The sequence below is a fragment of the Oxyura jamaicensis genome, chromosome 2 (assembly GCF_011077185.1).
Source record: "Oxyura jamaicensis isolate SHBP4307 breed ruddy duck chromosome 2, BPBGC_Ojam_1.0, whole genome shotgun sequence".
Lineage (NCBI taxonomy): Eukaryota > Metazoa > Chordata > Aves > Anseriformes > Anatidae > Oxyura > Oxyura jamaicensis.
Window position 1 is genome coordinate 46,863,340 of NC_048894.1, and position 15,418 is coordinate 46,878,757.

General features: G+C 35.5%; 1 protein-coding gene across 6 annotated transcripts in view; it reads right to left on the reverse strand.

Moving 5' to 3' along the window:
• ULK4 (unc-51 like kinase 4) overlaps positions 1-15,418 on the reverse strand; it is a 240,376-nt gene that overhangs the window by 123,654 nt on the left and 101,304 nt on the right. For all 6 annotated transcript variants that reach the window (XM_035316467.1, XM_035316466.1, XM_035316465.1 and 3 more), the window contains exon 30: positions 14,006-14,098. In XM_035316467.1, the coding sequence (XP_035172358.1) occupies positions 14,006-14,098 (93 nt within the window). The remainder of the gene's footprint in view (positions 1-14,005; positions 14,099-15,418) is intronic.

Genomic DNA, 15,418 nt, shown 5'->3' on the forward strand with positions numbered 1-15,418 from the left:
ATGCAAACTAACTTATGCTTAAAGCATATTGGAATTACTTACACTAGCAAGAGCTGATTACTACACAATCAACATTTAAACTTAGTACACATTGACAGTAAAACAGAATTAAAAGAATATATAGGCAATCCTTGTTTAGGCAAAAACTAGAATAACTCTTTGTAGTAAATAGTAAATTATGAAGCAATTGGTTTCAAAGTGTAAGTCCTGATTGTAAAAAGGCACATATATTCTGCTGCGATAAGCTATGAAAAACTAAAGCCAATATGGCCATCCTTAAAGGTCACTGACAAACCTTTATGATTCAAGCAAGAAATAGCTGCAGCCTTTAAAGAAAACGATACATATAAGTGGGCTAAAGCAAGAAGTCGTATCAAGCATATTAAGATATTTCCGTGACAAAGTTTAAGACTGATTTATTCCAATTTTGCATGTATGTGCACAAGAGATGGAGTAACATTATCACATTGTTACCTGACACTTTTAAAAAGGAAAAGTCTTAAAGTCATGAAAACAGAGCATAAGACCAACACCTTACTTGTTGGGCAATAAGAATATCTGTACTGGTCTCCTAGGCAGTATCTTTTACTGAAAATGTGATGGGTAGCACATTCAGTTGTACATGTTCAAGGTGCATCACATACAAAGTTAAAAACAAACAAAAAAGTAAGCAAGCAAACAAAAAAAGACAAACATAAAATATCCTGAGTTGGAAGGGACCCAAAAGGGTCATTGAGTCTGACCCTTGGGTCCACACAGGCCACCCAAAAATCAGACCACGTGTCTGAGAGCGTTGTCCAAACACTTCTTGAACTCTGACAGGCTTGGTGACCGCTGCCCTGGGGAGCCTGTCCCAGTGCCTGACCACCCTCTGGGTGCAGAACCTTTCCCTAACCCCCAGCCTAGCCCTCCCCTGTCCCAGCTCCATGCCGTTCCCTCAGGTCCTGTCGCTGTCCCCAGAGAGCAGAGCTCAGCGCCTGCCCCTCCGCTCCCCTCGTGAGGGAGCTGCAGGCCACCATGAGGCCTCCCCTCAGCCTGCTCTGCTCGGGGCTGAGCAAACCAAGGGACCTCAGCCACTCCTCAGAGCTCCAGACCCTTCAGCATCTTTGTAACCCTCCTCTGGACACTAATAATTTTATGCCTTTCTTACATTGTTGCACCCCAAACCACACAGAATACTCAAGGCGATGCTGCACCAGCACAGAGCACAGCAGGACGATCCCTTCCCCTGACGCACCAGCAGTGCTGTGCCTGATGCACCCCAGGGTACATTTGACCCTTTTGGCTGCCAGGGCATGTCATATACAATAAATGTTTGTTCATTGTCTTTGTTCTGTTCAAAGAGTGGGGGTAGTGAAGGCTCCTGGGTGATAAGAAACTGTGAAGCGCCTGGCTGGACATTATGAAATTCCTTACTTAATGTAGCAAAAGAGTACGTAAAGGATTCGCTTGAAACCAGCAAGGAGGAGGGAGCCCCCCCCCCCCCGCCCCCTCCCCTTCCCCCCCTTCTTTCATCTTCTGCTTAAAGTCACTGTTGCTAGGCTCATGTAACCACTTCTTGATAAGTTGTTAACTAGTTTGGCAGCATCCTGCCTTCCTGCTTCATGCTGGGCCAACATGACCAGATAAGGGAAAAGAAGTTGAGTCACAATGCAGAGGAAGACTACGGCCTTCATCTTCACGACCACCAAAGGGACCGAGACGACCCCCTGGCAACAGCATGCGCAGCCGCAGAACATACCAGGATGTGCCACGTATACCAGAACCACCAGGCGATAAAAGGAAGATTCGGGGGGAGGGTGAGTGTGTGCCGGTTGCGGAGCACAGACTCCCTGGCCGCCCAGCACTGTTTTGCTTGTTGGCTGCTTACTTAATAAAAATCATTTGCATTATTGGACACGACCCTCTCTGTCAATTAATTGAGAGCTAATTTATAACAGGGCACACCGTGACTTGTACTCAACTTGCTGTTTACCAGATCCCACAGATCCCCTTCCATGGGCCACTCACCAGCCAAATAAACAGTTTCTGATCAAAGCCTGTACCAAAGAACATGATTGCACTGAGGAGCTGTATTGTCCTTATGGGATTTATTCATATATTCAAGAGCTGCTCTGAATGAATGATACTTGTGGGGTGACTGTGGAGGCTGCTTCCTTGGGAATTGTATCAGTGTTGTATAAGAAGTGGCATAATGAAAAGGACATTATGATCGCGGCTATTGCATTTTCCACTTGCTTGAAAATATTATTTTGAATGAAATTTGAAATGAACGAACTTCTGATCTTGTGTCACTGGCAAAGCAATTAGCAATTGCAATTAGCAAAAGCAAAACATTTTCACTATTTCGTTCTTCCATTTAAATTGGTCTAACAGTTTTTCTTATTTACCTTTCCACCTCAGCTTTTTATTAAATTCTCTGCTAAAATACAAAACCAGGAATTCTACATATCCAGATTGCTGTTTTATAGGTAGAATTTACCTGTAGATTATATCTACAATGGTAGCTTGTCCCTACATAAAGGAAACAAGGCAAAATTCTACTTTATGAAATGCAGAGCAGTGATTTCTCAAAAACACTGAGATTTTGCACTCTTAAATAACTTCATTTTTAAAAATCAGAACATTATAGTATTGTCATAAGTTTTTATTAAAAAAGCCAGATTGCTAGACTCAGAGTAAACACTGCGAATTAGTCTTTCACTTTTCAATATACAGAATAAATACCTTTTCTAGGACAGCAATGCAACAAAAAAGGCATACCTCTGAATAAAAACCAGAATTTAATATACAAACAAATTTTGATTTTGAGCCTTGACAAATGACTTAAGAATTCATTTTCTTTTTATCCTGATGCATTGCAGTCTGCTGTTGTTCACATTTGTATTTTTTGTTTAGATCTTTCATTTAAAAACAACAACAACAACCAAACATAGAAGTGTGCAAATCTTTACATTATCAAATTGAAAATCTGCAATAAAGATGGGAGAATGGACACTCAATGTGTGACACACACATGAGCTTGTGTCACTTCAGGAACATAGGACAGAAAGTCAGAAAGCTTGTCAACTGAAAACTCTTCCATCTCTATCTCATATGACAGGGAAATTCAGCGATATGAGTTTCTAAGTTTAGAAAAATGTCAATCGTTTAGCATTATGACCACACATTTTCCAGAAAGAATCCCTTCTAACAGAAGGCAAGAGCATGTATTTTGTGGAGCATCATCAGTTCTCTGCATTCTGAACAACAGATTACCATTATGATAGACTAACATAGACAAACTGACACATGACAAGAAAAACTTCCTTACACATCTGAGAACGCAGATGAATAATTTTAGAAACAACTAAGCAAAAGGATTACACTGTAAGCAAACCCTTTCATTGGGCTCACACCTTGGACTCACAGTTCTGCACTTTTTCCCAACAAGCTAGGACCTCTTAGATTCCACCTGACTGTTAAAAAACAAAATTGTCTGGCTCTCAAAAAACTATTACTGGAACTCTGAAACAATACATGGTATACAACCAGTAGGAAACAAAAGATCAAAGCTCCTTCCAATTCTCAGTTTAAAATTAGGAAACTAAATTTGTAAAGGCTTATGAGCAAAATGACAACAATTACACTCTACTAGCTGTTGAAACCACCTCTCTTTATCCCACAGTTCTGACTGATTAATTACCAACATTACTTTCAAATAACACTGATGCCAAAGGAGGGAAAAGACAACAATAATATTTCACTTCTAAGGAAAAAGGAGGATACTTTTTGTTCTTCTTAAATGACTTTGTTTTCATAATTTGGTCAAAAATACTATTTTATTAAAGTCCATGGAAAATATCTACTGTTACATTAAGAAAGTTGGTCTGAAGATCTTGTCCCTTTCAGAATTTGTTTGGTATAAAATGACAACCTAGTAGAATGCTAATTATTCTTATTGTTACCATCTGCAAAGAGAGAGAGTATGGCTGTCCCTCAAAGTCAGAAAGTCTTCCTGATTGAATAGCCTCTCAGGGCCATTGGTAACTTGAATAAATTAGAGAAGCATTCAGATAGATTTATTCTTCTTGGTGAATCCCACAGAATAAAGACCCACCATTGAAGTGGAAAGTTTCAAAGTCATCTCACTGCCATACTTTCATGTCATGCCCTTCAGTAGCTCTCCAAAGGCAAAGAATGATCTTACCATTGATTTTTAAGAAATATTATACCAAGGCACAACTTACAATAGTGTCTACCATAAAATACATCAGGGAGAAGATCTATCAACTTATCTTTAGGGGTCCCAATTATTTCAGAGTCAATTTTCTTGAACAGAGCTATTCTTCAATTCCAGTTCCTAAGCCTTCTCAGCAATTGTAGTTTACATTTCAAATGACCCAGGGGGACAAGGAGGAAGAAAGGAGTTTTGGCCTTTATGCAGGCAGAAAATTGTTTTGGATGTTGAATAATTGGATTTTTATTTAATGCTTTACTTTTTGTAGTCGACAGAAACAGGAAATAAACACAACAATGAAGATGTCACTGAAATATATATATATATATATATATATATATATATATCACCATTATATGATGTTATTTTAAAGGTCTTTCACAAGTACATGATTAATATTGAAGATGGGAAATGTCATGGAAAGACTGACTGGTATTCATAAACACAATGAAACAAAATTTGAGAATTAAAATAAATGTAAAACTCCACTGTATACCTGAAGTAGAATAGTTGTTTCATACACCTTGAATATTTGCTACAACTGTAAATGTATGTGAAATTCAAGGAAAACATTTTTCAAGAAGTAGAATATGAAGAACTGTATTAAATGTACAGATACACAGCAGTTTTGTTTTTATCATATATCAGCAGCTGAACTGTTGGTAACTTCCACTAACTACGTGATGAAAGGTGCTTACTTTCAGTCCCAGTGTAAACTCAAAAATTGTCTGTGGCACACATTTATTGGAAAGGTGTCACTGCAATCCCAGTCATTTTGCCAGCAGTCTCAGACAGCTTACTGAGGGAGAACAGAGTTTGCATTTTCAATTCTTGTTCAGTTTCCAGCCTCAAGATCCATATTTTTATAGGGATATGTGTTTTTATATGTTTGAACCACAACACACTGTTTTGCTGATTTTCCATTATGTTTTACAATTTTACCTTTGCCTATTTACAAGTGGAACAGAATACCTAACCTAAAATAATCCTAAATAATACCTAACCTAACCTAAATAGAGGAATCCTAAATAATACCTAACCTAAGTAATACCTAACCTAAATAAATAAACCTAAAGAATACCTAACCTAAAATAATACCTAATCCCAAAATAAGTCTATGTTTTAAATATAAAAATATAATACAAAATGAAATAGTAATTGTAAGAAGGCAAGCAAACGACATTAAGTTTAGAAAAGATTTAGAAGTGAAGAGTATGTGTTATCAGCTTCATATATGATGCACCTACAGCGTGGTATAAAACAAGTAAACTGTATGTTGTAAACAATTTTGTTAAGAGTAACAGAGTTCACATTATCAGAAAGGAAAGCATTGGGGACCTAATAGTGATAGAACAATCAATAATTCTGTGGAAATTAATGCAAATCCTGCTTTAAAAAAAAATGTATGTTTCACCAACATGTTATTGGAATGTTTCTAAAACATAAGCTTACAATATCAGATGAATTGAAACACAATGAATTTTGAGGGTGGTCAAGTGGTGATGGTACTTTTTGATAATCCTACTCATGTCCTGAAGTTCAGAAAAGACACCATTGAAAAACTGTCGTTTTCAGCTATCATATCTTTCTTTGAAAAGCGATTTTATGCATTATGCCTCATGGAATTTTTCAGTTTAAGGATGAAATTCACTAATTATCACAAATTAAAGTGATGAAAGTTTAAAAAACTCTTACTTCCTTTAAGGATCCTAAAACACTGTTTTTGTTTGGTTTCTTTTAAACCAATCTTTTGTTGCTGTTGTTAAAGCTTGAAGACTAATGTTTTCTGAAGTTGTCACCAGGTTGTAATTGCATATTTTGACAATTGCAGGATCTGTGGCTAATGGAATATTAACAACTTCCAAATAAATGAAAGCAAAGGCTTTTATAGATTTTATATAAATAACGTATATCCTGATGTTTCACAGAATTGTATCACCTATAATAAATCAATAGCAGATTAGATCAGTTAATTCAACCATGTGTCAGATACTTTTCCAAAGCCTTTTGAATTATCTATATATTTTTAAGTTTTGTTTAAACATTTCTGCATCATTCAAGCTTGAAATAGACTTCAGCCTAAAACAGATTTAATTCCTTAAACCTAAAGTTACGGTATCTCAAATATTTTTTTTTTTTTTTTAATATATCAAATCAATTAAAAAGGCAATTCTGCAAAACCCTTTAGTTCTATTCATAAAATGCAACAGTACATCAAGAAACTCCTTTCTTGCTTCTGGCTTTCTATATCTAAGCATTCACATCAGCAGATCTCTTTGTGCAAATAAGGATCACAAGACTGAGTTCTTCAATAAGACAATTAAAATGAAACTCTGTGTGCAATTTATTTTTACATGAACCTCGATACTTATTATTCCTAAGAAGCAATAAACACAATGTGTTGAAAGAAATGAGTGTGAGAAAGTATTTCATTCACCAAAATCAACATACTGCCAGCAACCTGAGAATGACTCCAAGATAGCAATGCAGCCACTTTACATCTCAGACTCCCAACACTTTTTACGTTAGGTAATAGATAATATTAATGAAAGCTTCTGTGCCCAATATGGAATTTTTAAAGGTTTATACCTTTTGTAAGGTATAAAAACAAACACATCCCTTCCCTAAAACACTGACCTGTGTTTTCAGTGCACTAAATTATAATGGTAAAGTAGGTTTATGCCTCCAGTGTAACTCTGTTGAGAATCCTCTCCCTTTTTACATCTCCTGCAGATCGTGACATAGCAGGAAGCCACAAAGCAACGTAAAGGACATTATGTGAGGTTTTTCGGTACTGTCTTAAACTACAGTCTACAGTATTGTAAGACTTTCAACATACTTCCCCCATACAAACATTTTTTTTTGCTGAATTTGAAAGAGCAACAACAAAAAATCCCTTGTATTGACAGAAGACTGATTAGGAGAAAATGGAAGAGAGTGGGTGAGATAAAAGCAAAGATCCCACTTCACACACCAGAGATCACTTCTTCAGGCAGTTGAGCAACATTGATTTCAAGTGTTCTTGATTCCTATGAAATTTCATTCTACTACAGAACAAAAGGGATGTTACAATCTCTGAAGAATAGCTGAAGTTTGAAACAGATCCAAGAGAAGGTTGGCAAGCTTTCCACAAAGCAAGACCTTTTCTTCACAAAAGCACTATCTTATGATATTTCTCTTGCATTTATTTCTTAGATATTTTAATAATAATTAAGGAATATCTCAAGGAGAAAAGAGACATTAAAGTGAATGTAAGCCATCCATTCAACAGTTGGATTAAAATCTGAATTGAAAATGAATATTAACATGTCAGTTTTTAATTTGTGTAGAGCCTGCATTTCTTATGTCTGACTAATTCTATCTGTTCATAGAATCATTGAGTCATTCAGGTTAGAAGAGACCTCTAAGATCATCTAGTCCAACCTTTAACCTAGTACGAACGTCCACCACTAAACCATCCTACTAAATTCTAAATCTACATATTTCTTGAAGACCTCCAGGGATGGTGACTCAACCACTTCCCTGGGCAGCCTGTTCCAATGCCACACAACCCTTTCAGTAAAGAAATTTCTCCTAATATCCAACCTGTTCTTTCTATGCAGAATCTCCAGGGAAGAAACTGGTAAATATTTTGGAACTCACTAATAATCCAAACCCATTTTCTATTAGTGAGGGAAATTGAACATGTATAAATCTGTTCTAGCTGGGAAAAAAAAAATCTAGGTAAACATGAAGCATTTAAAAAATATATTTTTTAATAAAAACTAGCTACCTTGAAAAGCAAACAAACAAACAAACAAACAAACAAACAAAACAACCTTATCTGTAATCATTTAATAGTTTTACCAAGGTAGAGCACCACCACACACTGTTACGAGAACAAAGTTATCTTTCAATTCTTTGAAGATTTCCTCAATAAAAAAAAAAAAAGGCAAGAAAATATAGAGAAAAGTTGGGAGTAACAGCACTCCGGTGTTGCATTTGCATGAGGATTTATGTGACTTCATGGACCTAGGAGTTCCAGTTATAAAAAAGAAAAGAATTCCTAAAATCAGGTTTGCAATATTCAGAACACTGAGCAGGGATCTGGCTGATCTACACACAGAAGCCTTACAAATCCTCCCATCTTCCAGGTTCAGAAATCACTAAACACAGGGTAGTTTTAGTGTTTTGTTTGTTTGTTTTGAATGTTTACCAATTGTCTTCCTTAGAACTGCAACATAGACTCCAGTTCCAACTCATTCTTTAATCTCAGCCTGTTTTCTTCAGAGAAATCTGGCTGTCCAGTAGGCTATGTTCTCCCTACATTGGGTTACACTCCACACTCTCTCTGTGATGCTGTCCTACTAAAAATAAAGGTAATTACAGATTTATTAGGCAAGACAGGAAGTATTAATGTATGCTTGCGTTCTTCCTTGTCTTTCATGTGCACCTACTGATGATGGCATTTTAGATTTGCTTCATGCTAAGGACAGTTTGTGGCAGAATTGAATTCACTGAAGCCTGAAACTCCAACTGTACTACCCTGACCAGCTGCCCCTTCTCACTAACTGCTTGTTTTTGAATTCCTATTTATAGTCACAACAGCAAAAAATCACTATTGAAAGTAAAAACAATCAAAAAAATGAATGGTATTTTCTCCTTGCGTTTAATGTTTTACATTAAAAGAGCAGATATGAACCTTACAGTATGACATTTTTCAACGATTGACTTAACAACAATAGTAACATCAAATAGTAGCTTCATATTTCTAAAATTGAGACATTCAGCAAGTGATCAGCAACACGAAAGAGGAAACAAAATTACAGGCTTAAGGTTAATAGTTAATTTCTTTACTCAAGGGAAATTCTAATAAAATGTAACACTAAAGAGTCATGTTTTACATTAAAAATGGAGATTAGTATTGCAGTCAGTACATGACTAAACTATGAGAACTCACTTGCAACAGTAAACTCTGACCATTGCCTTTGATATGAATTACAGTGATGTGTGACTTGACAACAGTGTTATTAGCTGACACACAACTTAACATTTCAAGCATCTATTTCTGGGTAAGTCTTCCCACCTAGTGCTATTCAATAAAGCAGCATATATGCAAAGCTTACACCAAATCACAGAAATTGCAAATATTGTATGAATTCTTTGCTGTTTTATATTAGCACTCTCTCTCTGACAAGAAAATGAGGGTTTCTACAGCTCAGTTTTCATAGATGTGAAACTAGATGTGAAACTGATTCTATAATCAGAATCAGGTTAAAAATCTACATAAATATTACCCAAAGTTCCAATAAAAATGTATCATCTTCTGACAATCTCTCCCAATCCATCCACATTGTAATTTTCTCACTGATGTTGTACACCTCTAAAGCATAATCTTTATGTTCAGCTCAGTTGGACTGGGCCCCATAGGCTTACCTATTACCAGAAATTCTCCATATTATTTTATTTGTATTCATTACAGAAAACGAAAACGCATAAACACCAGTCAAGTAATTTAGAAGCAAATACTTTTTTTTAAGCTGGAACTTCAGCCTTAAACTAGGAAATTCAGATGACTAATGATCAGAACAAAGTGTTTTTAAAGCAATTAATACAAGCACAAATTACTCAATTCACCAGGAAAGGAAAGGAAAGGACTGAAATGCTAGCTCTCTAGCATAATGGCAAAGAACATACCATACACAAAGGTAATCTATGGAAAATGCTAATAAGTGCTTGTGAACTGAAAAAAAAAAAATCTACCAACATGAACCAATTAAAAGCACCACATTGAACTCCTTTCTTTTTATTTACTTATTTGAAATGAAGGGTATGCATATTTGATGGATCATTTCAGAATATACTGAAATGTATACAATTGCTAATGTAAAAACATGATCTATGAGAAAATGATCAACCCATTACCAACAGTGATTTTAAATGTGCCGTTAAAGACCTTTAATAGATAATGTATGGGTATGAACAATAACATAAATGAAGTTCAAATATTGGACCATTCATGATTGATTTTTGGATGATTCCAAAGACACTGTGATAAAGAGTTACTTTAATTAGTCAAGACAATCTCCTGAGGTGTACATGGTCCATTTATCATCATCTCAGGTACTAGACCTGTGGCACATAGAAGCAGCAGATAATTTGTTCCAGCATCTTTCTACTTCATTTTCTGCCACCTCTTCCCTTTCTTAGAGTGGTGCCTAATGTCTTTCTGGGTAATTTATATTAGGGACAGGAGGTGGGGAAAGTTCTTCAATTTCCTCCCTTCTTTCAGTTCACCATAAATCTAAGAAGGGTCACAACATTAGTTTTTAAACGATTTTTTGTCCCTCAGGAAATGACCTTAATAACAGAATACTGGAACGTGTCCTACTCTCATGATTATCATCTGATGCAATATATGACATTTGTCTTTAAGTTTCAGCTCTTGAAGTCAAGTAAGCACGAGCTTTCGCATGCAGAGTCACATAATAAAACAGGGTGCACAGAAGTTAGTTAGGCCAAGTGACAGGGACAGGTAAGAGTTCATGGCATACAGCTTTCTACCACTTCTAACAGTATACTTCCCAGATCTTGTCTCCTTTGGAGCTACAGAAGAATTGTGAATTTAAGGTCTTTGACATACCCTCATTTGCCTATAAGTGTTTTAGGTTTTAAAATGCCACTGCAAAACTTCAGATCTGAGATATGTGAGCATCAATGCCATCCATAATACAGCTTCAATACCTGTCCAAACATCGATGACTTTGGGCAACAGGTGTACCATACTCCTTTAGCTCTTCTCTTACCTCCACTCTATTTCCCTGTCTTCTTTCCTTGCAACCAAAAAAGTATATCACTCCAGCAATCCATAAAGATCAGACTCCATAGTTTCAAGTGTATCCATGTCTTCAAATACTGTAAGTTTCCAACTACAGACAAGTCAAGTATCTTCATAAGAGAACGCACAGCAAAACATATAGCTACATTTCATAACCTTACCTAACAGTTCTGTATCAGAGTAAAATCCACCAAAACTAATTACCAGGGCAGGGAGGGGGAAAGGGAGATTTTCACACAAATTTTCAGTTGTTCATAGATTCACTTCATGAATTAAGCTACACAATTCCTGAATATCATAGGTTTCTTGTTAAAATTATCCATTTCAAAATAGCTAAAGGTAAACTCTGCTATTATCACATTGGCCTTACCATGCACAATTTTTCTTACCATGAAATATTAAAAATTCTTGAAAATATAAGACAATAGGTTTTTAGAAGATCTGTGACAGAATACTATCAGCAACTCTGAAGGCCAGACTAGCTTTGAGTCAAGCACAAAATAGGTAATTGATGGACAAGTTCCGTTCAAAGCTCATCCTTCTAATACCTGATATTTTCTCATTAAATGAATGCTAAGTAAGGGCGTATGACACAGCAGTTGTTGCTTGATGTAAAAAGGAAATGGTATATAAAGGAAACACTAGACTCATTTATATTCTAACCCTTTAAGGAGAAAATGAACAACAAAATACTCTTCCCCCAAAACAAGGTTTTATTCCTATGGATGCTCATATATTCAGATGTCCAAATGCTGCTAAATGTGCCTGTTGAAACATATTGAAGTTTTTGTTTCTTTTACAGCTACCATCTTACACATGCTGGAACTTATGTTTGTGAAAGATCCAATTCTGCAGCATGTTAATAGGACATAATTAGAATTACCCATTGCTAAATTGAAGAGCAATAGCCTGGAACAGCTCCAGGAATACAGAATATTACAAACGACCCCAAAAGTGGAGCAATGGCAAAAATTACAAGGCATTTTTTGTATTTTTACAAATGTTAAACACTTAAGACACTTAAAATATAAAATACTGGTAATGTACTATGCATAAGACATTAAAAATATAATGCTCGAATAACTGTACTGCTGTCATATATAAAAAAAAGTGTTCAAAATAGTAAAAAAGATGATTGAAAGTTTTTCCTCTGGTATCACAACAATTTAGCTGATGTACAGTGTCCACTACAAACAAAGGACACAAAACATTACAATGCATCTGTCTCTTTTCAAATGCTTAAGAACTCCTCAAATGTTCATGTCTCTACTGAGGAGCACATAGGAAGAAACAGAGGAGAATGGAAAGAAGAAAAGAGAAACAAACAAGAAACATGGTAAGATTAAAGAATGAGAAAAGAAGAGAAATAATGTATAAGTTTACATTTCTGAGAAGAGGCTATCTCATGGCACAAATTAAAATACAGTAGCCCTCACCTTCATCCTTTTTTATTTTGGAATAAGATTAATAACAGTTATTTTTGAAAGATGTGAATGCAATAAGTGAAGCGCTAAATTAATATTTTGCCATTTCACAACAACCTTTTTTGCTACCACCATTTTTTTTTTCCATTTCAATTAACTCAAAGGAGAAGGCATTCATCCTTCAAAGCCAAGTATTGTGGATGAAATATAAACTTAGAGAAACCACAGAGACTTGATGAAAACTAGTCCTCATCACTATTGCCAGTACTAAAATACAGTAGAGTTTTTCCCACAAGGAACAAATTTACTCCTGAAGGATTTTTGTCCAGTGTTACCTACATACTTCCCATCACAATAATCACAGATTCTTTCATGTGCCTACTGAAATGCAAAAAAGAGCATATGTTGTAATTCTGAGCTATATACGTACTATTTTAGTGCTCAAACCTAAATACAATCAGCTGTGACCTACTGTTTATCTGCATTAACCAGCATTTATCTGATTTCAGCTTTGTTACCTAGCAGTTTGTGAAAATACGAAGATATTATGAGTTTCTGTCACAGTTTTGATGTATGGGCTAATTTCAGCTAAAGTAATTGGGAAGTCAAAGAATCAGGAAGGAGATAGACCAAGAGACTTACATAATCTCTTCTCCTTCAGAAATCTAGCCAAACAAATCATTCAGTGAAAGTAAAAGAAAGCCAGCCAGACACAGGAGAAATGGGATGATTACAGATGTGTAATGAATACATAAGATTCCTCAAATAAAGAGAATTAATTAGGCAGAGGAAGAGCAGTACTATAATACCCAGTGTTCTAGTTACAGAAATATTTTATTGTAATGCTTGAAGAATTAGAATCTCTGTAGGTTAATGCTAAAAATAGAAATCTGAACTACATGTATTATACATGAAAGTCTGCAGTAGCATAAACAGATCATAAACAGTAAAAACTGTATACATATAAATACAATTAAATATCACCTTCACTGTATTCAAACTGTTTAAAATCTTAAGCCACTCAATTTTCTAGTTCATTTTTAGTCTAGTTAGTATATCAAAATAACACTGTAAAAAGATGAAAAGACGTTTTCATCTTTTGTAAGATCAATAGGAGAACAGTTTAAATTTCCTTTTGTATATATATATTATAGTTATATATATGTAAATATATATTTTATATTAAAATAATTTATATATTAAAACTGGTGCTTATTTTAATTAATCAAATCAAGACAGTACAGTACGCAGTGACTTCTTAGCCATAACTCTATCAGATACCATGAATGGACACTGCTAAGTGCAAAAAGAACCTGATTTTCTTGGTAGATCAGAGGAGAGGAATAGCTGTGTGTGTGTGTATATGTGAGAGGTATGCTTCCCTTTTTCTTTCCCTTTTTTTTTTTTTCTGGATCATCACATCATAAAGAGTGTCTCTTTCCCATAGCCCCAGTAAGATATTTTTAAGTTATGTTAAGTCCTAATGCAAAAAATAAATTGAAACAGAAGGTGCTTAGAACAATAGAAAATGGACAGTTACATCACCTCACAGAAGCGGGGCTGTGTTCAGTCAAGGCCACCAACAGTTTCAGAGCATACACCGGTACTGGGTCTGGAGCCATCAGAATGTACTCATACCTGAAGGGGGGAGAGAATAGCAACATTGGAAAAAATATATAAAACCAAGAGCTCTGCATGAATAAGTTGATGCTATTAGAAATACGTTACCAAACTTTATAATAACCACAATGGAAACACAATGCTGTTTGGAACTACACAAAGCAATAAACAAGACCTATTTAGAAACGGTATTTTAAAAACATCAGATTAAGTTTTAAAATGCATTAATAAAAGAACTAATTACTTTTTTATATGGAGATGTACGTACATAAATACATAATATTTATACAATGTTTTAAAACATTTATAAACGTATATGATTTAATACACATTTTTAAAACAATGTTTATTCAGAGCGACAGTGAAGATAAACTACAAAAGAAATATCTATGAAACATTTCAAAACATCACCTTCTGGATATCTTGGTAAAGGAAAACAGGCTGCTGAAACACAAAATGGACCTTGCTCCTGCTGCTGGTTTTCCAGTAATATTCCCCCAACAAATGACCATTTTTATCTTTTTAAAATAGAAATATATCTGGAGGGGAATGGTGTACAATGATGGAGGAGAGATAAATGTAAGCATAAAGAAACACATTTTTTTGTCTTGGGTTCTGATGAAGGAGGGAGGGGGATGAGCAAAAATCAAGCAAATAAATGAGAAATTTGCTTCTCAAGTTAGCATCCCTTTTTGTGCCTGAATTGAGGGATCTGAGTCATGTCCAACATGTTGGCAGGTATCCTCATGTGTGCTAGCTCTTCTGTGGAAGAAAGATCCCCTCTCCACAGAGACCACACCTCAGCACTCTGATTTGCACAGTAATCTAGAAGGTGATATTGTACTTTCTGGCCAAGTCTCTCACCTGGACAGCTCTAAGAAAAGAAGGGTGAAGCACACCAGTTCCACATTCTTGATGTAGATTGCAAGACTGAGAAAAATTCTTCATAGGAGGTGAACCTTCCAAACAAGCACACAGACTAGAAGCAGTGCATCACAGCTGCTACGTACCAGCCTGAATGTGCTGCCACAGAGCCACAAAGCACTCACATGCAGCTGAACCTACTCTGTAGACCAATGAGTAGTCAACGTTGGCTTCATGTCTCTGGTGATCAGAATCTTTACTTTAAAATAACAGATTCCAGTTCCTCGAAGAAAACTATTTCTCACTGGTGATTAAAAAGTCCCTTTCTTCATAAAGGGAGAAAATAATACAATGCATTAATAAACACTGATCCTGGAACCCTATATGCATGTAATATAGATTTCTACAAAGCATAATGGAATTATTTGCCTTTTTTTTTATTTTTATTTTTCCTCCTCAGTATCCACAAATAAA